At 39.8% G+C, this 26,636-nt stretch overlaps 1 protein-coding gene across 3 annotated transcripts in view; it reads left to right on the forward strand.

Annotated features, from left to right (window-relative positions):
- Positions 1-26,636, forward strand: part of bach2b (BTB and CNC homology 1, basic leucine zipper transcription factor 2b) — a 171,302-nt gene that overhangs the window by 130,595 nt on the left and 14,071 nt on the right. For all 3 annotated transcript variants that reach the window (XM_061900346.1, XM_061900344.1, XM_061900345.1), the window contains exons 3-4: positions 2,439-3,935; positions 20,259-20,465. In XM_061900346.1, coding sequence (XP_061756330.1) covers positions 2,439-3,935; positions 20,259-20,465 — 1,704 coding nt within the window. The remainder of the gene's footprint in view (positions 1-2,438; positions 3,936-20,258; positions 20,466-26,636) is intronic.

The raw sequence follows: 26,636 nt of genomic DNA on the forward strand, positions 1-26,636 counted from the left end.
TCTATAATTTAGCCTCCAACAAATAACAGGACGTAAAAACAATCTGGCCACAGATGCTCCTTGGTGCCATTTGTTTGCATCTCAATGGAATGCTAACTTGGTTGATTCAGACTATTTTGAGCTGGTAGTTGTCAATCCACACCCAATAACCTAATGCTAACGAGGGGAAATTACAACGACTGTCCTTAGCATCAACAGTTAGGAGTGCTCCTTTGCATCTCTGACTATGATAGTGCAGAGCAGGGGTCACCAACCTTTTTTGAAACCAAGAGCTACTTCTTACTGATTAATGCGAAGGGCTACCAGTTTGATACACACTTAAATAAATTGCCAGAAATAGCCAAATTGCTCAATTTACCTTTAATTAATAAATCTGTATATATATATAAAAAAATGGGTATTTGTCTTTCATTCCGTCGTACATTTTTTTTCCTTTTACGGAAGGTTTTTTCTAGAGAATAAATGATGAAAAAAACACTTAATTGAACGGTTTAAAAGATGAGAAAACACGAAAAAAAAGAAAATTAAATTTTGAAACATAGTTTATCTTCAATTTCGACTCTTTAAAATTCGAAATTCAGCCGAAAAAAATGAATAGAAAACTATCTAATTCGAATCTTTTGAAAAAGAACCTCATTAGTAATTTTTCCTGATTAAGATTAATTTTAGAATTTTGATGACATGTTTTAAATAGGTTAAAATCCAATCTGCGCTTTCTTATAATATATAACAAATTGGACCAAGCTATATTTCTAACAAACATAAATCATTATTTCTTCTAGATTTTCCAGAACAAAAATTTTAAAAGAAATTCACACATATATACACACATATATATATATATATATATATATATATATATATATATATATATATATATATATATATATATATATATATATATATATATATATATATATAGACAATAAATTGGCTAGACTAGATACTTGAGTTAACTAGTTACTGTAGCCGCCTATGTGTGAACAGGCATCCTTGTTGTTGTTTTTTTTGTGACAACTATAACAACGAAATGCGCAGACACCATGAATAGATTAACGTAGACCCCGACTTAAACAAGTGGAAAAACTTATTCGAGTGTTACCATTTAGTGGTTAATTGTACGGAATATGTACTGTACTGTGCAATCAACTAATAACAGTCTCAATCAATCAATCAAACGCCGGAAGCATGCAGCTCAAAGAGGTGTGTCATATCTATCGATTCATATCGATGGCTCACAGTATCATCACACGGTGTTGATATCATTCTCTCTCCCGATTTATCAGTCTACTTTTTTAGCGGGTTACTCTCTTAGCAGACCCATTGCGGAGTAAAGCGAATTGAAGGGAAAGTTTCCCCGGCGCTCCTCTACTACGGTCTGCACCAAAGCCAAACAGCAGGACAGGTGTAACTCTTTAAACTCCTTGTGCATATCTGAATGTTTATTATTTAAATGCAGAGAGAGTTAATACTATTCGCCTCGCGGCGCCTCCCTGTTTAAAGAGTCACCTTTATCGTTAGTGTTGAAGCATAAATACCTTCATATTGCGCTTCACGCACCCTCTTTATTAACCAGTAGAATTGCTGGGGTTTTTTTGCCATTTTTCCTCTCCAAAATGTCATGTAGTCACCGCCGTACAGCGGCACTTAGATAAAAGAACGGTACCGGTACTTTTAAAACGGTACAGCATGGTGGCACAGGAGTTAGTGCATGTGCCTCACATTACGAAGGTCCTGAGTAGTCCTGAGTTCAATCCCGGGCTCGGGATCTTTCTCTGTGGAGTTTGCATGTTCTCCCCGTGATTGCGTGGGTTCCCTCCGGCTACTCCGGCTTCCTCCCACCTCCAAAGACATGCACCTGGGGATAGGTTGATTGGCAACACTAAATAGTCCCTAGTGTGTGAATGTGAGTGTGAATGTTGTCTGTCTATGTGGTTGGCCCTGCGATGATGCAGTGACTTGTCCAGAGTGTACCCCGTCTCCCGCCCGAATGCAGCCGAGATAGGCTCCAGCACCCTCGCGAAACCAAAAGGGACAAGCGATAGAAAATGGATGGATGGATGGATCGCCAATCGCAGTACTTTATTAGTACCGGTGTACCGAACAACCCTAGTCTGCGCTAGTTGTACATTTTAAAACAGTCTTGAATACATAATTTAACACACCTAAATAATCAATCTACATTATTTTACAATCGTCCTTCCCAATCAAGATGCAGCTGAGAATCAATTATTTCCCCCCTCCTCCAACAGCTCTTTTGAAAATATGTTGGACATTGTCCGTCTGTTCTGATGTACTGCTTTCAATGACCACTTTTTACGTGATATTTTACAGAGTTTGTTCATGGTCATTAAGGCCATCAGTCTGTCTCACCACTTTCAAACCAGTGGCTGTTGTGATGGTAATCCTGGCAATTTCCCTGTGTTTTTTTTTCTCAGGTCACTGCCGAAGGCTTCGCCCCATTGTTGCAGTTTGCCTACACGGCTAAACTGTTACTCAGCAGAGAAAACATTCAGGAGGTCATTCGCTGTGCCAAATTCCTGCGGATGCACAACCTAGAGGATTCATGCTTTCGTTTCCTTGAAGCTCAGTTGCGTAGTGAAAAGGACAGCTTGCTGCAAGGCCACAAGGTGGCGGCCGATGCCATCAATTTAGAAGATGAGAGCATGCAGTCAGAGGCCGAAATACCCTCCTCCCCGAGGATGCAACAATGTGCTGACGGTCTATCCTCATTTCAACCTCCTAGCGATGATCGTCTAGCAATGACGATAACGAGCAGCTTCACAGATGGCCGGTTGGACTTTGATCGAAGCAGAGGATCGGACCTGCCGCGATGCCCCAAGTACAGGAAATACCAGTGGGCTTGCAACAAGCACAATAACGACTTCTCCTCACACACTGGTACCTCAGGTTTTCCAAGCACAATAAAAGAGAGCAGCATGGGTGGGGAAGTAAGCAGTCGGGACAGGCGGACTTTGGCACAAATCAAAGTCGAACCGCGGGCTGACGAAGAGGCCGTCTCATTGTGCCTGTCGGGGGACGAACAGGACTTCCGGGAAAAGGACAGTGTGACAGCCATGGAGATGGATAATCCCAGGTCTGTGGAAAGAATCAAGAGAACCAAGTCCCCTTCCTGCCTCAAAGCCTTCTTCCAGAAAGGAGTAGACCTTCCCAATCTGCCCAACACATCACAGCAGCTTTTTGCCAACCTTATCGGCTGCCCCCAGGACAAAGTTAACACTCAGGGAGAATGTAGAGTTTTTACTGGGAAGCTTGGTCTGTCTTTAATATCCCCAAATGAGAAGGACAGTTTCCCCGCAAGCATGCCCCTTAAGTCCTCTTCCTGTGATGAAATCTGCAAACAGGAAGTTGAGCTGGATCGTCGAAGTGTCATATTTTCCTCAGGAGCCTGCAATCGTGTCGGAACCCCAGCCCATTCCTACCCCGGTGGGAATTCTTTGGAGGTGGAACTCTCCGAGCACATGCCAAAGGGAATGTGGCCTGGAGCCAGCCAGTCCCTCCCGACCTCGCAGGCCTTTTGCCCCAGTACCACCTCCACCGACCCCCAACTATTGTGTCGCCCACGGCCAAACACCAGCTGCCCAGTTCCGATAAAAGTGTGCCCACGCTCGCCACCTTGCGAGACCCGCACCCGGACATCCAGCTCCTGTTCCTCATACTCGTATGCAGAGGATGGCAGCGGAGGTTCTCCCTGCAGCTTGCCTCAATTTGAGTTTTCTTCCTCCCCTTGCTCCAACATGGCCCGGTGTGTCAATGTGGATCAACAGGAGCAAAGTGGAGGGGACGCCCTTTTTAACCAAGTGCAGCCCAAGATCAAATGTGAGCAGTCCTACGGCACCAATTCAAGCGACGAGTCGGGTTCTTTTTCAGAGGGAGACAGCGAGTCCTGCGCTGCACAAGAACATGGCCAAGAGGTGAGTGCAACTCTTCAGTGTCATCATCATCACAACTACACAACAACTGAAGGAACCACTATAGCAGGGGTCGGCAACCCGCGGCTCCGGAGCCGCATGCGGCTCTTTGACCACTCTGATGTGGCTCAGTCGCATACTTGCCGACCGCCCGGAGAAGTCCGGTAGATTTCCAATTTTAATGTCTTTATCAGAAATCTCCTAGGTAAACATTTTTCGATTTTCACCCAGACATCAACTTTGACGGCGTGCCGTGATGACAATGCCTCTAACAACCTTTCTACATGTCATCGCGCCAGGAATTTCACCATGCTATCTGCGTGCCGGCCGTACGGTCACATTTTGGATGCAACCTCTATCTGAACGCATACGTAACTGCAAGGCAAACTTGTTCAACAGCCATATAAGTCACACTGAGGGTTGTGATATAAACGACTTTAACACACTTACTATATGCGCCACACTGTGAACCCACACCAAACAAGAATGACAAACACATTTCAGGGGAACATCCGCACTATAACACAACATAAACACAACAGAACAAATACCCAGAATCCCATGTATCTTGACTCTTCCTGGGCTCCATTATGCACCCAGCTACCACCAACCCAACCCCGCCCACCTCAACCGACGCACGGAGGGGTGGGGTGAGTTCCACTGTAGTATTTTATGATTTATACGAATATTTTATGTATTTTAACATATTTATAAGCCCTCCACACAGTTTTCACACACTTACTAACACTTCCTATTAGTGTTGTCCCAATACCAATGTGTCCTGTCTTGGTGATCATGTTTAGTTTGGCTATGTTCTGTTTGGTTTTTGCACTTTGTCAGTTCCTGTTTTTTCGATCCCTGCTTTGTTTCCATGACAACTCATTAGTTTTCACCTGTTCTCATGTCACGCACCTGATTCATTTGGACTCACGCACCTGTTGTTAATCACGTCACGTCTATTTAAGCCTGTAGTTGCCAGGCAGTCAGGCTGGCGACATTCTGTCAAGAAGTGGACTTTGGTGGGATATGTTTTCACGTGGTGCAAAGCGACTGGAGTGAAGGTAAAAACATGATTTTAATCTTAACTCGAAAAAAAGGAACATACGAAAGGCGTTCTCAGAAGAGGTTCAGAACCTGGCTAAGAAAACCAAACTACCACAAAGGCAAAACTATGGACATAAAACAAAACTTGCAAACTATGGCATGAATAAAGAAAAGCTATTTGGAACGAGAAAAGAGCATGAAAAAGAGCAGCATGGATCATCAGCGTGAATAACAAGGGTGTGTAGAGGGTGATTTCGCCAGCCTGACTTCCTGACAACTACAGGCTTAAATAGAGGTGACGTGATTAACAACAGGTGCGCGAGTCCAAATATATCAGGTGCGTGAGAACAGGTGAAAACTAATGGGTTATCATGGAAACAAAGCAGGGAGTGAAAGAACAGGAACTGACAAACTGCAAAAACCAAACAGAACATAGCCAAACTAAACATGATCACCAAGACATCACACAATGTATTTCAATACTTTTCGGTACTTTGATACTTTTCTAAATAAAGGGGACCACAAAAAATTGTATTATCGGCTTTATTTTAACAAAAAAATCTTACGATAAATTAAACATATGCTTTTTATTGCAAGTTTGTCCTTCAATACAAGACAGCAAATTATACTCAATTATATGAAACTATACAAATACATATACATACACATATAATTTAATATCAATTTACACACAGTAAGGTTCTCTCGATACCAATATTTTGGTACCGGTACCAAATTGTATTTCGATACTTTTCAAAGGGGATTTAAAAAAATTGCATTATTGGTTTTATTTTAACAAAAAACTCTGACCATAGCTTGGTATACTTGGAGTGAGAAGGTCTTCAATTATTTTACATTTTGATTAAAAGAGCTTCTAAAACTGTGTCCCTATTAGTGTTGTCTCGATACAAATATTTGGTACCGGTACCAAAATGTATTTTAATATTTGGCTTAATAAAGGAGACCACAAAAAATGGCATTATTGGCTTGATTTTAACAAAAAATCTTAGGGTACATTAAACATATGTTTCTTATTGCAAGTATGTCCTTAAATAAATATATAACAAAAAGTATAATAAATAAATATTTAATATACGAGACAGCTTGTATTTTAGTAGTAAGTAAGCAAATAAAGGCTCCTAATTTAGCGGCTGACATATGCAGTAACATATTGTGTCATTTATCATTCAATATTTTTGTTCAAATTATTAAGGACAAGCGGTAGAAAATGAATTATTAATCTACTTGTTTATTTACTGTTAATATATGCTTACTTTCTTTTTCAACATGTTCAATCTACACTTCTGTTAAAATGTAATAATCACTTATTCTTCTGTTGTTTGGTACTTTAGATTAGTTTTGGATGACACCACAAATTTGGGTATGAAACCGATACTCGTTTACCTGTTTCTCACGTTTACTTGGTGAGAAACAGGTAAACGTTGTGGACGGGTGGGGAGGAGTAAAAAAATATTTAGTCAAACGCTGGACTCCAGGAAGGGGGTCCAGACTGAGGCCAAGGGAAAAAAAACATGTTACATAGAATCAACAAAACTTGCAATAGAGGTAAGGCAGTGGGAACCACGGAGGCCGGCTGCTGCTGGATAATAGATGATGTATTGACATCTATGGTTAGCAACAAATCATTAGTCAAACTCATATTTCCTGAGTTTATAAACATAATATACATTTTAAAAAAACTAAAGATTTTATGATGCTAAAAATATTGATGTAATTATAGTAGTATCGACTAGATACTCTCCTGTACTTTGTATCATTACAGTGGATCCATCAATGGCATTTGACGCCGGTGAGCTACGGTTTGCAGTGAAGCATGTTTAGCTTTTCCTCGATCTGCAGGGATGATACTTGTAAGAAACTCACTTTGTCGCCATGGAGACAAGGATTAGTGATTTAGAAGTAGCTAAAACACTGCAGACTGTGGATGGACTTTAGCCACTAGCTAGCTAGCCATGTCTTAAAGCAGTGGTCCGATTGGTACCGGGCCACAGAATTCTTTTTTAATTAATTTTGATTATTTTTTATTAAAACAACATAAAAAACACAAGATACACTTACAATTAGTGCACCCACCCAAAAAAAACCTCCCTTTTTCATGACAAAGGGAAAGGTAAAAAAAAATGTGTGTAAGAAGGAAACATCAAAGAACATTAAAGACATTAAAGCTGCGGATACAACCAGCCACTTCTACATACAGCTATGAATAAAAACTAAAAGAAACATATACACTGTGGTGGCCTCTGCGGTGTTCCACGCCATCGTCTGCTGGGGTGGAGGGAGCGTGGCCAGAGACAGGAGCAGACCCAACAAGGCAACCAAGAGAGCCGCCAACCAACTCTCGGCCAGTGTCCGGTTTATCGTTAGTTTTTAAGCCAAAATGCGTCCGTTCTCCCTTTTCTGCGTACACAATGTGTCTGCTTGTAAGTACTCCGTGATTGTGCGCTGCCAAACATGCTCCTCTGCTCGTAAAACCAGCAATGACACGACGTGACAACGACGGTGGCTGGGGGACCAGTACTTTTTAGAGCAGGGGGGGTCAAACTCATTTTAGATTGGGGCCCACAAGGAGAAGAATCTACTCCCAAGTGGGCCGGACTGGTAAAATCATTGCACAATAACTTTTAAAAAAAAGGACAACTCCAGATTGTTTTCTTTTTTTTTTAAAAGAACAAGTGCATTCTGAAAAATGTACAAATTATAATGTTGTTTTTTTAACTTACATGTTGTGTTTATTCGTATTTTTTATTTTTTTTTGTTGTTTTTTTATACTTCCTGAATAAATTATGTGATAATGTTCATCAACTGATTGGTGTTCATTTTCAATCTATCAAGATAAATAAAATAATAGAAATAAAACAATAATACAAATTACAGGATGTTATTTATGTAGTTTGATCATTTCCCTTGACTTTTGCACCGACATCATGTGGTTTATTTATTTATTTTTTTACGTATGTAGCATCATCTACAAAGACACAAATAATTGCTATTGCGACATCTAGTGGACACATTTAGAACAGCTGTTTCTTTCATTCAAACATTCCTGCAAATTTTTATACTTGGCAAACTCGTCCCACGAGACGAATAAAATCTGTTAACGGGCCTGATCCGGCCCGCGGGCCGTACGTTTGACACCCTTGTTTTAGAGGATAGTACCGAACATTATTCATTAGTATTACGGTGACTAATACCGGTATACCGTACAACCCTATTCCCTATGCTCCTAAAACACGCCATACGCGCTAAAACCGACATCGTTTTAACATAAACTTGAACGGGAACTCAAATCTCTACGTAGTCAATGTAACTTTAAAATCTGCGATGCACTGAGACCACAGGAAGTGAAGAGCGAAGCGGCAAGGGAGCATTCTTTTTCCCCGGATTTGTTGAGAAGAGTTGTCGTACATCAATCGCGGTAGCATGTTTTGTTTTTTTTTGCTTTATGCATGATTTTAGCTGTTTGAAAAATGACCAGATCCGTGAATTTTGATAATTGGAAGTAGAGATGTCCGATAATATCGGACTGCCGTGTTAGATCGGAATCTGGGTATAACGTGGTTTGTGGAGCTCCCCCTGGTGTTGTGGTTATGGCGGTCATTTACGTTTTGGAAGTAGTTTGACATGTTCTCCGGTATCAGGGAGGTGTAGCGGATTTTATAGACTAGGCTCAGTGCAAGTTATTTTACTCTGTCCTCCACCCTGAGCTAGCCCACTTTGGAGAAGTGGGTCGGAGTGAGGTGTGATCTGGGGTGGAGGTCTAGAAGTAACCTGAATCTGGGATGTTTGGAGTCAAGATAGGTGATTTGATGCAATCTAAAATAATGTTGTGATCAAAGATATCGAAGGCAGTGCTGAGATCAAGCAGTGGCAATATCCGAATCATCCATTTTCTACCGCTTATTCCCTTTGGGGTCGCGGGGGGTCCTGGTGCCTTTCTAAGCTACAATCGGGCAGAAGGTGGCGTACACCCTGGACAATTCAGGGCCAACACAGATAGACGGACAACATTCACAATCACATTCACACAGTAGGGCCAATTTTTAGTGTTGCCAATCAACCTATCCCAAGGTGCATGTCTTTGGAAGTGGGAGGAAGCTGGAGTATCCGGAGGGAACCCACGCAGTCACGGGGAGAACATACAAACTCTACACAGAAAGATCCTGAGCCCGGGATTGAACCCAGGACTACTCAGGACCTTCGTATTGTGAGGCAAACACACTAACCAGTCTTCCAACCACCGTGCTGCCCATATCCGAATCAGAAGTACTGGAAATTCAGATTTTCAGCACAATCCCATTTGAGATCAGACAAACATTACAGGGAGAAAGAAAAAGGATCACTGATGGGTCTGCCAACTTCCGGCGCCCCTTATAAAAAAAGGTGAGAAACAGGTAAACGGGGGGGGAGGGATTAAAAAAAATATTCAGTCAAAGGCTGGACTTCAGGGAGGAGGTCCAGATTGAGGCCAAGGAAAAATAAAATGTTACATAGAATCAACAAAACTTGCAACAGAGGTGAGGCAGTGGGAACTACGGAGGCCGGCTGCTGCTGGATAATAGATGACGTATTGACATCTATGGTTAGCAACAAATCATTAGTCAAACTCATATTTCCTGAGTTTATAAACATAATATACATTTAAAAAAAACAAAAGATTTTGTGATGCTAAAAAATCTTGATGTAATTATAGTAGTATCGACTAGATACGCTCCTGTATTTGGTATCATTACAGTGAATCCACCAATGACATTTGTTTACATTGTGACGCCGGTGAGCTAGTTTGCAGTGAAGAATGTTTAGCTTTTCCTCGATCTGAATGGATGATACTTGTAAGAAACTCACTTAGTCGCAATGGAGACAAGGATTAGTGATTTAGAAGTAGCTAACACACTGCAGACTACGGATAGACTTTACCCACTAGCTAGCATGCCATGTCTTAAAGAACCTCTTCCTGAGGGCGTTTTAGTGTTATAAATAGATTAGATAGTACTTTATTTATTCCTTCAAGAGAGTTCCTTCAGGAAAATTAAAATTTTCAGCACAATCCCATTCAAGATCAGACAAACATTACAGGGAGACAGAACAGGATCGCTGACGGGTCTGCCGGCTTCCAGCGCCCCTTACAAAAAAGGTGAGATACAGGTAAACAAGTGGGGGGGAAATGGGAGAAAAAAATTGAATATTGAAATCAAATTTAAAAATCGGTCTAAGCCTGGGCCCTAGAGAGGGGGTCCAGACTGAGGCCAAGGGAAAAAAACAACAACAACTCATAGCCAGAGTACACATCCCTCTCACATGTGTGTAAGAGGGAAACATCAAAGAACATTAAAGACATTAAAGCTGCGGATACAACCAGCCACTTATACATACAGCTATGAATAAAAACTAAAAGAAACATATACACTGTGGTGGCCTCTGCGGTGTTCCACATCATCGTCTGCTGGGGTGGAGGGAGCGTGGCCAGAGACAGGAGCAGACCCAACAAAGCAACCAAGAGAGCCGCCAACCAACTCTCGGCCAGTGTCCAGTTTATCGTTAGTTTTTAAGCCAAAATGCGTCCGTTCGCCCTTTTCTGCGTACACAATGTGTCTGCTTGTAAGTACTCCGTGATTGTGCGCTGCCGAACATGCTCCTCTGCTCGTCAAACCAGCAATGACACGACGTGACAACGACGGTGGCTGGGTACCAGTACTTTTTAGAGCAGGGGGGTCAAACTCATTTTAGATCGGGGCCCACAAGGAGAAGAATCTACTCCCAAGTGGGCCGGACTGGTAAAATCATTGCACGATAACTTTAAAAAAAAAAGGCAACTCCAGATTGTTTTATTTTTTTTTAAAAAGAACAAGTACATTCTGAAAAATGTACAAATTATAATGTTGTTGTTTTTAACTTACATGTTGTGTTCATTCGTATTTTTAATTTTTTTTGTCTTTTTTTTATACTTCCTGAATAAATTTTGTGATAATGTTCATCAACTAATTGGTGTTCATTTTCAATCTATCAAGATAAAAAAAATAATAGAAATAAAACAATAATACAAATTACAGGATGTTATTTATGTAGTTTGATCATTTCCCTCGACTTTTGCACCGACATCATGTGGTTTATTTTTTTTTTCTTTACGTATGTAGCATCATCTACAAAGACACAAATAATTGCTATTGCGACATCTAGTGGACACATTTAGAACAGCTGTTTCTTTCATTCAAACATTTCTGCAAATTTTTATACTTGGCAAACTCGTCCCACGAGCCGAATAAAATCTGTTCACGGGCCTGATCAGGCCCGCGGGCCGTATGTTTGACACCCTTGTTTTAGAGGATAGTACCGAAAAAATTGTATTACTATCACGGTTACTAATACCGGTATACCGTACAACCCTATTCCCTATGCTCCTAAAAAACGCTATACGCGCTAAAACAGGAACTCAAATCTCTCCGTAGTCAATGGAACTTTAAAATCTGCGATTCACTGAGACCACAGGAAGTGAAGAGCAAAGCGGCAAGGGAGCATTCTTTTTCCCCAGATTTGTTGAGAAGAGTTGTCGTACATCAATGGGTAGCATGTTTGTTTGTTTTTTTCGCTTTATGCATGATTTTAGCTGTTTGAAAAATGACCAGATCCGTGAATTTTAATAATTGGAAGTAGAGCTGTCCGATAATATCGGACTGCCGTGTTAGATCGGAATCTGGGTTTAACGTGGTTTTGTGGAGCTACCCCTGGTGTTGTGGTTATGGCGGTCATTTACGTTTTGGAAGTAGTTTGACATGTACTTCGGTATCAGGGAAGCGTAGCGGATTTTATAGACTAGGCTCAGTGCAAGTTGTTTCACTCTGTCCTCCACCCTGAGCCAGCCCACTTTGGAAAAGTGGGTAGGAGTGAGGTGTGATCTGGGGTGGAGGTCTAGAAGTAACCTGAATAGCTTGTTCTGGGATGTTTGGAGTCCAGATAGGTGATTTGATGCGATCTAAAATAATGTTGTGATCAAAGATATCGAAGGCAGTGCTGAGATCAAGCAGTGGCAATATCCGAATCATCCATCCATCCATTTTCTACTGCTTATTCCCTTTCGGCTCGCGGGGGGCGCTGGTGCCTATCTCAGCTACAATCGGGCAGAAGGTGGCGTACACCCTGGACAAGTCAGGGCCAACACAGATGGACAGACCACATTCACACTCACATTCACACACTAGGGCCAATTTTTAGTGTTGCCAATCAACCTATCCCCAGGTGCATGTCTTTGGAAGTGGGAGGAAGCCGGAGTATCCGGAGGGAACCCACGCAGTCAAGGGGAGAACATGCAAACTCCACACAGAAAGATCCTGAGCCCGGGATCGAACCCAGGACTACTCAGGACCTTCGTATTGTGAGGCAAACGCACTAACCCGTCTTCCAACCACCGTGCTGCCCATATCCGAATCAGAAGTACTTTATTAATCCCCGAGAGGAAATTGAGATTTTCAGCACAATCCCATTCTAGATCAGACAAACATTACAGGGAGACAGAAAAAGGATCGCTGACGGGTCAGCCAACTTCCGGCGGCCCTTATAAAAAAAAGGTGAGGAACGGGTAAACATTGCGGACGGGTGGGGGAGAGTAAAAAAATATTCAGTCAAAGGCTGGACTCCAGGAAGGGGTCCAGACTGAGGCCAAGGGGGAAAAAAAACATGTTACATAGAATCAACAAAACTTGCAACAGAGGAGAGGCAGTGGGAACTACGGAGGCCGGCTGCTGCTGGATAATAGATGACGTATTGACATCCATGGTTAGCAAAAAATCATTAGTCACTTTTGCAAGGGCCATCTCACTAGAGTGATTTGTGCTGAACCCTCACTGAAAAAAATCTAAATGATTGTTAGACATTAGGGCTGAGAATCTTTGGGTTTCCCACGATTCGATTCAATGTCGATTCTTGGGGTCACGATTTGATAATATCTCGATTTTTTCGATTCGATTCTCGATTCAAAAACGATATTTTTCCGATTCAAAACGATTCTGTATTCATTCAATACATAGGATTTCAGCAGGATCTACCCCAGTCTGCTGGCATGCTAGCAGAGTAGTAGATTTAAAAAAAAAAAAAAGCTTTTATTATTGTAAAGGACAATGTTTTATCAACTGATTGCAATATTGTAAATTTGTTTTAACTATTAAACGAACCAAAAATATGACTTATTTGATCTTTGTGAAGACATTGGACACAGTGTGTTGTCAAGCTTATGAGATGCGATGCAAGTGACACTATTGTTCTTTTTTTTTTTTTATAAATATCTAATGATAATGTCAATGAGGGGATTTTTAATCACTGCTATGCTGAAATTGTAACTAATATTGATACTGTTGTTGATAATATTCATTTTTGTTTCACTACTTTTGGTTTGTTCTGTGTCGTGTTTGTGTCTCCTCTCAATTGCTCTGTTTATTGCAGTTCTGAGTGTTGCTGGGTCAGGTTTGGTTTTGGAATTGGATTGCATTGTTATGGTATTGCTGTGTAGTGGTTTGTTGGATTAATAAAAAATAAATTAATTAATAAATAAATAGATTTTTTAAAAATGAGAATCGATTCTGAATCGCACAACGCATTCAATTCGAACCGATTTTTTTCCCACACCCCTATTAGACACCAAGTATTAAGTTGCTGTGCCACCATTTTTTGAAGATTTTTGAGGTTCAGACTTAGTTTAGGTTTCCATGTACTGGTATTTAGGTAGCATATCGGTTGAAAACGGTAGCTTTCCCGAGAGCAGAGGTATAATTGATTGTGGATTCTATTAACATTTTGTTGTAGTTAAATTCAGCTGTGACTGGTTCAGTGCCAATATTCCTGGCATCCCCTGCTACCTGTGCAGGTACAGTAAAGCGAGATACTTGAATTCCATTTCTAATTTTCCACTTCCTTCTTTGTTTGACTGTGTTCTCCCTGAGCTGCAGTGGCTGCACTAGTCAGAGACGAGCGAGCGCTGCAGTTCTTTCATCTCTGCCAAACCTTCTCGCCGTCTTCCTCTGGCTCTGCTTGCCTTGTTACACCACGGTGGGGGATCCACCTCTGATGTTTTCATCACTAGGTTCGCCATTACCGGAAGGGAGGGAGACCAGCTCATTGCACCTGCACACACTGAGGACAAGGAGAAACATGTTGTCCGGAAGAATCTATCCCATTAATGAATTAGTTTTGGCCTATGTGTAGGTGCTACTGGCTCCAGGAATCCCCTGCTATTGATTTGCATGATGTTGACAAGTTGTTGCCCCTCCTCCATCTGCTACGCTGGCACCTTTCCAGGCACTAAGCACACATGCAGTCTTCTTGGATCATCCCTATGTGAGAGTGCACTTCTTGCATGAGCTTATGAATCAGAGGGACACGTTTATTGTTTCTCTTCTGCCATCTTGTGGTCAAATTGTCACTCACACAAGCAAAAATAGCTCCAGAGTACTTGTATTTGTATGTATTTTATCTGTACTATACTATAATTAACTTACAGTGGGGCAAAAAAGTATTTAGTCAGCCACCAATTGAGCAAGTTCTCCCACTTAAAATGATGACAGAGGTCTGTAATTTTCATCATAGGTACACTTCAACTGTGGGAAACACAATGTGCAAAAAAAAAATCAGGAATTCACATTGTAGGAATTTTAAATAATTTATTTGTAAATTATGGTGGAAAATAAGTATTTGGTCAACCATTCAAAGCTCTCACCGGTGGAAGGAGGTTTTGGCTCAAAATTTCACGATACATGGCCCCATTCATTCTTTCCTTAACACGATCATTCGTCCTGTCCCCTTATCAGAAAAACAGCCCCAAAGCATGATGTTTCCACCCCCATGCTTCACGGTAGTTATGGTGTTCTTGGGATGCAAGTCAGTATTCTTATTCATCCAAACACGACGAGTTGAGTTTATACCAAAATGGATACATGGATGATACAGCAGAGGATTGGGAGAATGTCACGTGGTCAGATGAAGCCAAAATAGAACTTTTTGGTATAAACTCAAAATCTCCTTCCATCAGTGAGCGCTTTGAATGGTTGACCAAATACTTATTTTCCACCATAATTTACAAATAAATTCTTTAAAATTCCTACAATGTGAATTCCTGGAATTTTTTTTCACATTCCGTCTCTCACAGTTGAAGTGTACCTATGATGAAAATGACAGACCTCTGTCATCATTTTAAATGGGAGAACTTGCACAATCGGTGGCTGATTAAAATACTTTTTGCCCCACTGTATTATTCTGCAGTCTGTACATATATTTTGTTGCACACTATGCAGAGAGAACATACGTGCGGACCAGAAGCCGGTCGCTTATGATTTCAAAGCTCAGTCCTTACAGTTTGGCGGGAAAAAAAATTAGATATACTGTACAATTTTACATAAGTATATGTACAAACCCCGTTTCCATATGAGTTGAGAAATTGTGTTAGATGTAAATATAAACAGAATACAATGATTTGAAAATCATTTTCAACCCATATTCAGTTGAATATGCTACAAAGACAACATATTTGATGTTCAAACTGATAAACTTTTTTTTTTTTTTTTGCAAATAATCATTAACTTTAGAATTTAATGCCAGCAACACGTGACAAAGAAGTTGGGAAAGGTGGCAATAAATACGGATAAAGTTGAGGAATGCTCATCAAACACTTATTTGGAACATCCCACAGGTGTGCAGGCTAATTGGCGACAGGTGGGTGCCATGATTTGGTATAAAAACAGCACAAGAAATGATGGGGCGAGGTACACCCCTTTGTCCACAACTACGTGAGCAAATAGTAAGAACAACCTTTTTCAAAGTGCAATTGCAAGAAATTTAGGGATTTCAACATCTACGGTCCATAATATCATCAAAAGGTTCAGAGAATTTGGAGAAATCACTCCACGTAAGCGGCATGGCCGGAAACCAACATTCAATGACCGTGACCTTTGATCCCTCAGACGGCACTGTATCAAAAACTGACATCAATCTCTAAAGGATATCACCACATGGGCTCAAGAACACTTAAAAAAAACACTTTCACTAAATACAGTTTTTCGCTACATCTGTAAATGCAAGTTAAAGCTCTACTATGCAAAGCGAAAGCCATTTATCAACAACATCCAGAAACGCCGCCGGCTTCTCTGGGCCGAGATCATCTAAGATGGACTAATGCAAAGTGGAAAAGTGTTCTGTGGTCTGACGAGTCCCCATTTCAAATTTTTGGGGGAAATATTCGACCTCGTGTCATCCGGACCAAAGGGGAAGCGAACCATCTAGACTGTTATCGACGCAAAGTTCAAAAGCCAGCATCTGTGATGGTATGGGGGTGCATTAGTACCCAAGGCATGGGTAACTTACACATCTGTGAAGGCACCATTAATGCTGAAAGGTACATACAGGTTTTTGAGCAACTTAGGCTGCCATCTAAGCGCCGTCTTTTTAATGGACGCCCCTGCTTATTTCAGCAAGACAATGCTAGCCACATTCAGCACGTGTTACAACAGCGTGGCTTCGCAAAAAAGAGTGCGGATACTTTCCTGACCCGCCTGCGGTCCAGACCTGTCTCCCATCGAAAATGTGTGGCGCATTATGAAGCGTAAACTACGACAGCGGAGACCCCGGACTGTTGAACGACTGAAGATCTACATAAAACAAGAATGGGAAAGAATTCTACTTTCAAACCTTCAACAATTAGTTTCCTCAGTTCCCAAATGTTTATTGAGTGTTGTTAAAAGAAAAGGTGATGTAACACAGTGGTGAACATGCCCTTTCCCAACTACTTTGGCACGTGTTGCAGCAATGAAATTCTAAGTTAATTATTATTTGCAAAAAAAAAATTAAGTTTAAGAGTTTGAACATTAAATATCTTGTCTTTGTAGTGCATTCAACTGAATATGGGTTGAAAAGGATTTGCAAATCATTGTATTCCGTTTATATTTCCATCTAACACAATTTCCCAACTCATATGGAAACGGGTTTTGTATTACTGTGGACATGTGTGTCCAAATTTTTTCCAAAGAGGGCAGCTACACGAACAGAACGAATGTTAAGGATACCGTGACCACGTAGATGTTCTTCACCTGTTGGTGAAGAACATCTACAATGGAGAAGTGATTGAGTTCATCCACTTGCGAGTCTTCCATATTATTGGTCGGTGATGGGTTACTTTTGTAGCTCGTCAGGTATTTGATGCCTTGCCACACCTGCCGGTAGTCTTTGATGCCCAGGTTTCACCCCCACTTTCCTCCTATAGTCCACTTTCACAGCCTTGATGCCTATGCTGAGGGGAAGGCAGAGTTTCAGGTCAGCAAAAGTGCGTTGACACCTGAAGTCATCCACTGTTTTTGGTTCTGATAAACCTGGCTCCTTTTCACTGTGGCAGTGTCTGTCTGCTGCTGTAGCTACAGATGTGATGAATCTGTGATGGAGTGGTACTAATGAATCAAAACCGTACTATTCTCCGTTTGAAAAGTACCGGTTTTCCATCTTATAATTTTTTTTACAGGCATGAAGGCGCGTCGTCACCTTATGACATTGCTTATTTTACGAGCAGAGGAGCATGTTCAGCAGCGCATAATCACAGAGTACTTACAAGCAGACACAGTGTGTAGACAGAAAAAGGAGAACGGACGCATTTTGGTTTAAAAATTAAAGATAATGGTGAAGTTATAACACTGAAACGCCCTCAGGAAGAGGTGCTTAAAGACATGGCTTGCTAGCTTCTTCTACAAACCCCGTTTCCATATTAGTTGGGAAATTGTGTTAGATGTAAAAAAAAAAACGGAACACAATGATTTGCAAATCCTTTTCAACCCATATTCAATTGAATATGCTACAAAGACAACATATTTGATGTTAAAACTGATAAACTTTTTTTTTTTGCAAATAATCATTAACTCTGGAATTTGATGCCAGCAACACGTGACAAAGAAGCTTTGAAAGGTGGCAATAAATACTGATAAAGTTGAGGAATGCTCATCAAACACTTATTTGGAACATCCCACAGGTGTGCAGGGTAATTGGGAACAAGTGGGTGCCATGATTGGGTATAAAAGCAGCGTCCATGAAATGCTAAGTAATTCACAAACAAGGATGGGGCGAGGGTCACCAATTTGTAAGCAAATTGTCTAACAGATTTAGAACAACATTTCTCAATGAGCTGATGCAAGGAATTTTGGGATTTTACCATCTACGGTCCGTAAAATCATCAAAAGGTTCAGAGAATGTGGAGAAATCTCTGCACGTAAGCGATGATATTACGTACCTTTGATCCCTCAGGCGGTACTGCATCAAAAACCGACATCAGTATGTACAGGATATCACCACATGGGCTCAGGAATACTTCATAAAACCACTGTCAGTAACTACAGTTGGTCGCAACATCTGTAAGTTCAAGTTAAAACTCTACTACGCAAAGCGAAAGCCATTTATCAACAACACCCAGGAACGCCGCCGGCTTGGCTGGGTCCGAGCTCATCTAAGATGGACTGATGCAAAGTGGAAAAGTGTTCTGTGGTCTGACGAGTCCCCATTTCAAATTATATTTGGAAACTGTGGACGTGGTGTCCTCCGGAGGAAAGAGGAAAATAACCATCCGGATTGCTATAGGCACAAAGTTCAAAAGCCAGCATCTGTGATGATATGGGGGTGTATTAGTGCCCAAGGCATGGGTAACTTACACATCTGTGAAGGCACCATTAATGCTGAATGCTCCATACAGGTTTTGGAGCAACATATTTTGTCATCCAAGCAACGCTATCATGGACGCCCCTGCTTATTTCAGCAAAACAATGCCAAACCACGTGTTACAACAGCGTGGCTTCGTAGTAAAAGAGTGTGGGTACTTTCCTGGCCTGCTTGCAGTCCAGATCTGTCTCCCATCAAAAAAGTGTGGCGCATTATGAAGCGTAAAATACGACAACAAGACCCCGTACTGTTGAACAACTTAAGCTGTACATCAAGAAAGAATGAGAAAAAATTCCACTTTTAAAGCTTCAACAATTAGTTTCCTCAGTCACCAAACGTTTATTGAGTGTTGTTAAAAGAAAAGGTGATGTAACACAGTGGTGAACATGCCCTTTCCTAACTACTTTGGCACGTGTTGCAGCCATGAAATTCTAAGTTAAGTACTATTTGCAAAAAAAAATAAAAAGTTAATGACTTTGAACATCAAATATCTTGTCTTTGTAGTGCATTAAATTGAATATGGGTTGAAAATGATTTGCAAATCATTGTATTCCGTTTATATTTACATCTAACACAATTTCCCAACTTATATGGAAACGGGGTTTGTAAATCACTAATCTTTGTCACCATGGCGACAAATAAAGTACGTTTCTTACAAGTATCATCCCTGCAGGACGAGGAATAGCTAAACATGCTTCACTACGCACCGTAGGTGGATACCATAGTTTAGTGGTCCCCAGAATATTTTTTTATTAATTTTTTAATTAAAAATTATGTTTATTTTATTTTTTTAATTGTATTTTATAAACATAAAAAACACAAAATACACTTACAATTAGTGCACAACTTTAAAAAAAAAACTCCCTTTTTCATGACAAAGAAAGAAAGAAAAAAAAAAGATTCCCCCCTATCACCCCCACACCTCCCCCCCGCCAGGCCGCGGGACAAATTATCAAGCGTTGACCGGTCCGCAGCTACAAAAAGGTTGGGGACCACTGCCATAGCTTACCGGCATCACAATGTAAACAAATGCCATGGGTGGATCACCTGACATCCACTGTAATGATACCAAGTACAAGAGCATATGTAGTCGATACTATGATCACATCGATATTTTTTATCGTCACAAAAAATTTTTTCTTTTATATTCATATTATATTCATAAACTCGGGAAATACGTCCCTGGACGCATGAGAACTTAAATTATGACCAATGTATGATCCTGTAACTACTTGGTATCGGATTGCTACCCAAATTTGTGGTATCATCCAAAAGTAATGTCAAGTATCAAAACAACAGAAGAATAATTGATTATCACATTTTAACAGAAGTGTAGATAGAACATGTTGAAAGAGAAAATAAGCAGATGCAAATCATTGTATTCCGTTTATAACACAATTTCCCAACTCATATGGAAACGGGGTTTTTATATATATATATGTATATATATATATATATATATATATATATATATATATATATATATATATATATATATATATATATATATATATAAATAATAGTAATCTAAAACAGTTTTTTCCACACACTTGTAGCACTCAATTTGTCTCTTGTCTTTTTTGGATTCTCCAGGTGAAGCTCCCTTTTCCTGTTAATCAAATTACAAATCTGCCAAGGAATGACTTCCAGATGTTGGTGAAAATGCACAAACTGACCTCAGAGCAGCTGGAGTTCATCCACGACGTGAGGCGAAGAAGCAAGAACCGTATCGCTGCCCAACGCTGCCGCAAGAGAAAGCTCGACTGCATCTTGAACCTTGAGTGTGAAATTAGAAAACTGGTGAGTCCAATCCTTCCCATCCGGTATCATTTCTTCTCTTTCTGACGCATGATGACGCTCGTTTCGAGCGAATCGGGGCTCCACTCGGTCTTGAAGCCGCAAAGTTGAATGCAGCTTTGTCACGGTTCAGCATTGTTACCAAGGGGTGACGCAACTGATATTGATATCGCATACATCAGCGAAAAAAAGTATCGGATTATATCATCTTGAATCTAACACCTGTGATATGAGCACTTCGATACAAGCAGTTTAGGTGTGCAAAGGGACAGCCAGTCAACACCGAAATGTCCTCCAAAGCACACAAGGTTGGTCTTTTGTTGTGTTTTAGTCAAGTCATTTACAAAAGGTACACATTGAACAGTGAAGTGCGGTGAGGTTCATGGCTGGTGAGGCACTGACTTCATCACAGTCAGATTTATAAACATACGAACCCTACAGAGCAGGGGTGTCAAAGTCAAATACAGAGTGGGCCAAAATTTTAAACTGAACAAAAACCGCGGGCCACGGGTTGAACAAATGAACCTTTTAATAGGGACCCAAACAAGTTTTGCATTGAATATTGAACAAGCAAGGCTTATATAACTTTATAGTGACATGCAAAATCGAGTTTCAAAAAAATAATAATAATTAAAAAATATCAATGGCATATTAAATAAAATTTAGATAAAAATTGAGTGTCTCTTTTGTATTTGCAGCCTTCTGAGGTAAATATCAAAATAAACTTTGTCCACAGGCTGATAACACATTTGAAAATAAAATAACAATAAGGAATGAATCAAACATTCAAGCCTTGAAGTAACAAGAGAAAGTGCGTGAATAAATTGTTATTTATTGCTCAGTTTGCTGCACTGATTTGCTTGAACAATGAATATGGAACAAGCAATAATTATATAACTTAATAGTCCAAAATCAACATTAAAAAAACTAACGGAAAAAAAAAAATGGTCCAATAAATACAATTTAAATAAAACATTTAATGTCTCTTTTCTATTTGCAGCCTTCTGAGGCAAATATCAACATTACATTTTTCCACAGGCTAATAAATCTTAAAATAAAATTATAATGAGATGGGTGGGGTTGGTGGTGGGAGGCGGGTTTTGGTGGTAGTCAGTGCTGCAAGGGGTTCTGTGTATTTGTTCTGTTGTGTTTATGTTGTGTTACGGTGCGGATGTTCTCCCGAAATGTGTTAGTCATCCTTGTATGGTGTGGGTTCACAGTGTGGCGCATATTTGTAAAAGTGTTAAAGTTATTTATACGGCCACCCTCAGTCTGACCTGTATGGCTGTTGACCAAGTATGCTTGGCATTCACTTAAGTGTGTGTACAAGTCGCATATATCATGTGACTTGGCCGGCACGCTGTTTGTATGGAGTAAAAGCGGACGTGACAACATATTGTAGACAACGCTAAAGGCAGTGCCTTTATAGTACCGGCGGGCCAGCTCTAATGTTAATATGATATTGCCTCAAGGGCCAAATGAAATTGTACGGCGGGCCAAATTTGGCCAGAGTTTGACACCCATGCTATAGAGTATCTTATTCACCATTTGATTGGCAGCAGTTAACGGGTTATGTTTAAAAGCTCATACCAGCATTCTTCCCTGCTTGGCACTCAGCATCAAGGGGTGGAATTGGGGGTTAAATCACAAAAAATGATTCCCAGCCGCTGCTGGTCACTGCTCCCCTCACCTCCCAGCGGGTGAACAAGGGGATGGGTCAAATGCAGAGGACAAATTTCACCACACCTAGTGTGTGTGTGACAATCATTGGTACTTTAACTTAATTTAGCAGGTATTTTAGCTAGTATAGTATAGTATAAATAAATTACATTTATTATTATCATTATTAGCGCTAATACTGCTAACATCAACAATATTAAATAATCACATGTATGTAGAAAATAACACGACAGTACGCAGTGTTGTCACTATGACAGCGGCCGTGTTCATTAATGTCTTTACTGTAGCATAAAAAATGCAAATGGCCTTAAAACGCCACAATACTCAATTAACATATTTAAGTACCCAAAATAAAGACTCGACATAAATATAAATTCAATCGGATCAGAAACATTGGAGGAAACGGGATTAAAACCCCATGCTAACCGCCCATAGAAAATACATGGGTACGGCTAGTAGCTACTATTAGCGAACAAATTCACTTACCAACTCGCCTTAATATCTCAACATCGACACACTCTTCCGTCGGCACCTATAAGTTTACAATTAGTTGCAAAATGTTGGACGGTTGTTTTTACGATATGCAGGCAAACGACAACTTTAAGACATACCGGCTTCGGCATAGCCGAGTAGTGCAAGAATGATCTCTGGGATCACTAGCGCCCTCTACCGCCAGGAGGCCAGAAAACAGGAGCCTCACATTGTACGTCTTCGCAGCAGTTTTATGATTGCCCAGCTCAAGAAATACGTTACACACATACAGTTGTTGATAAAATACACTCTTCATTATATACCTGTGCTAACTAAACTATGGAAATGTATAATATAATTCATATACATACAAGTCTGTCCCTAAATATTCAACAGGTCATTGTCAAAGTTAGTTTGTGACGAACCCCAAGATGCAGAGAAGGAGGGAGGCATTTTGCAGAAAACATGATTTAATTTAAAACACTAAGACAAAAACAAACAAAGGGTACAACAAAAAGCGCACACAAGGCGGATAACCAACTAAGAAAGCTAGCATGGGAGCTAGAAAATAAAAAGAGCTTAGCATGGAAGCTAGCAAAAACAAATAGGGCTTAGCATAGAGGCTAGCATAAACAGAACCGGGAACAGAAGTTGTTACGTGTTGTATAAAGACAAATTGGAAGCAGGGAACAAAAAACAGTAAGCTACAAACATCTAACGAAATATAGCTTACCGCTACGCTGCAAAGATACGACACGACAAGAGCGACAATACATGACATGTAGCAACGATAAGAGCGACAATAATCCAGCACTGACTGGGGGACAAAAGCAGGTACAAATAGAAGCGGGCTCATTGACACCAGGTGTGGTCAGGTGCCAATCAGCCGCAGCTGGGGGGAAAATAGCGCACATGGGAAAAAACAGGAAACAGACAAAATAAGAGCGCTGACAGGAACTAAAAACAGGAAATACTAAACACAGACAAACTGTCAGTGGCAAGCCTGACAGTCATGTCACAAAAGAATACATAAATCACAAGACATTACACATTACAAGCATACCATAAGCACAGACCATGAACAAAAACACAAAACAAAGTGTCATATTGAGTAAAAACATACTTTTTGTGTTTGCAAGCCTTAAAAAAAAGCATATGTTTGGAGTAAAACTCACAAGGATGCATTATTTTAGGCATTATTTGCCATTATGCATGTTTGGTTGAGGAGTTATGTTTAAATAACTGTCATGTTGAGTTTGACAGTATACTGTCATTATGAGTAAAACCAAATGTTTGTATTTGCAAACCTTACCAAAGCAACTGATTCTAGTAAAAATCACACAGAGACAATATTACTGGCATTTTAAGAAAAATTGCATGTTTGGTTTTGGAGTTATGTTTATATAACTTCCATATATAGTTTGACAGTTATGCTGTCATATTGAGTAAAAAAAACTAACTTGTGTCTTTGCAAACCTTACAAAAGAAAATGTTTCTTGTATAACTCACAAAGATACATTTCTTCAGGCATTATTAGACATTTTGCATGTTTGGTTGAGGAGTTATGTTTAAATAACTGTCATATTGAGTGTGACAGTATACTGTCATAGGGAGTAATACCTCATTTTTGAATTTGCAAACCTTACCAAAACAACTGATTCTGGTAAAAATCACACAGAGACAATATTACAGGCATTTTAAGAACGATTGCATGTTTGGTTTTGGAGTTATGTTTATATAACTTCCATATATAGTTTGACAGTTATGCTGTCATATTGAGTAAAAAAAACTAACTTGTGTCTTTGCAAACCTTACAAAAGAAAATGTTTCTAGTATAACTCACAAAGATACATTTCTTCAGGCATTATTTGGCGTTTTGCATGTTTGGTTAAGGAGTTATGTTTGAATAACTGTCATAGTGAGCTTGACAGTTATACTGTCATTATGAGTAAAAACACATTTTTGTATTTGCAAACCTTACCAAAACACCTGATTCTAGTAAAACTCACATAGATACAATATTACAGTTATTTTTAGACAAAGATACATTTCTCCAGGCATCATTAGCCGTTTTGCATGTTTTGTTTAGGAGTTATGTTTAGTGTGACAGTATACTGTCATAGGGAGTAAAACCTATTATTCACATAAAAATTTATGTGAATAATCAAATTTTGCGTTCATTTCTGATTAACGTTCAACCACAGTGATGATAATCTATAATTAGAATAAATTACTACCAGTTGCTGAATGGCAATATACAATATACATCTTGATATATTTTCCGTAAAGTAAAAACAAAACACAAAATATTCCTAGTTACCTGAGGTACTAAGTATGTCATTATTTGTTCTTAGTAAGTCAATATTTACTAAGTCAAAATAATGACATGCTTGGCATTTCATATTTTTTTTATGCTTTAACAACATAATTTACATCATAAAAATCCACTACAGGATTCCCAAATACTGTAATAAGGTGGGGTGGCGGGGTTTGTTGCTAGCGGGGTGTATAAAATAGTCAGGTGTATCATGGATGTAAAGGATTCTGGGTATTTGTTGTGTTGCGTTTATGTTGTGTTACTGGGAGGATGTTCTCCCGAAATGTGTTTGTCATTCTTGTTTGGTGTGGCTTCATAGCGTGGCGCATATTACTAAGAGTGTTAAAATTGTTCATATCACAACCATTAGTGTACTCTGTGTCACCCAGTATGCCTTGCAGTCGTGTGCGTGTGTCTGCGAAAGCCACACACAACATGTTGCTGGACTGACAAGCAGATCGTACATGCTGTATAAGGCGACAAAGCCAATGGCTTCATAGCATGCCCTAATACTTATTATCTGGGTGACTGCCGGCAGTCATTCTAGAGAATATTTACGTCTCCTAATGTCTACTTAACCTTGTGACACGGATCCTAAATGGCTCTTTGAATGGTAAAGGTTACCGATCCCTGAACCATGTATATCAAATATTTCCAAATGGTTCAACCCCCACCCGCCCGAAGCTAATTAAAATCTATATATTCGTCATGTCACCTGCCCGGCCATTCTGCGGATGAGACCGCTAACCCCTTTTTTAACTCTTTTTTTCAATGCTTATTGCAAACGCTTTTTTACAGTAAGTCATTAATTTGACTTAGTCGTTATTTTGTCTTAGTAAGTCAAAATGTACTAAGTTAAAATAATGACTACAGGCTTCCCAAATGCTGTAATAAATTAAGCATGATGAGTTGAGCATATGTCAGCATGTGGCCCCACTTTTAACCCTTTTTTTTCAAACGCTTATTGCAAACCATTATTTACAGTAAGTCATTAATTGGACTTAGTCATTATTTTGACTTAGTCAGTCTATATTTACTACCGTATTTTTCGGACTATAAGTCACGTTTTTTTTTTTTTGTAGTTTGGCCGGGGGTAAGACTTGGCCAAACTCTTAAAAAACTGCGACTTATAGTCCGAAAAATACGGTAAGTCAAAATAATGACTAAGTCAAATAATACAAATAATCTACAGGCTTCCCAAATGCTGTAATAAATTAAGCATGATGAGTTGAGCATGTCAGCATGTGGGCTCACTTTTAACTCTTTTTTTCAAACGTTTATTGCAAACCATTATTTACAGTAAGTCATTAATTTGACTTAGTCATTATTTTGACTTAGTAAGTCGATATTTGCTAGTCATTATTAGTCTTAGTCAATGACTTAGTCATTATTTTGTCTTAGTAAGTCAATATTTACTAAGTCAAAATAATGACTAAGTCAAATTAATGACTTACTGTAAAAGACTGTTTACAATAAGCGTTTTGAAAAAAAGAGTTAAAAGTGGGGCCACATGCTGACATGTTGCCTTAACAACAAAGCGCAGAGGGAAACCCCGACATACAACAAGTAACTTTTCCTGTAGCGTAGCTACGTTTAGACACAAGGTAGCTTACATCAAAGCTACAAGCTACAAAACGACAATGAATCCAGGCGCCTAAAAAAAAAGAAACATACTTGAAAATGGCAGAGGATTTTTCTCCCGCGGA

This window comes from Nerophis ophidion, linkage group LG05 (assembly GCF_033978795.1).
Source record: "Nerophis ophidion isolate RoL-2023_Sa linkage group LG05, RoL_Noph_v1.0, whole genome shotgun sequence".
Classification (NCBI taxonomy): domain Eukaryota; kingdom Metazoa; phylum Chordata; class Actinopteri; order Syngnathiformes; family Syngnathidae; genus Nerophis; species Nerophis ophidion.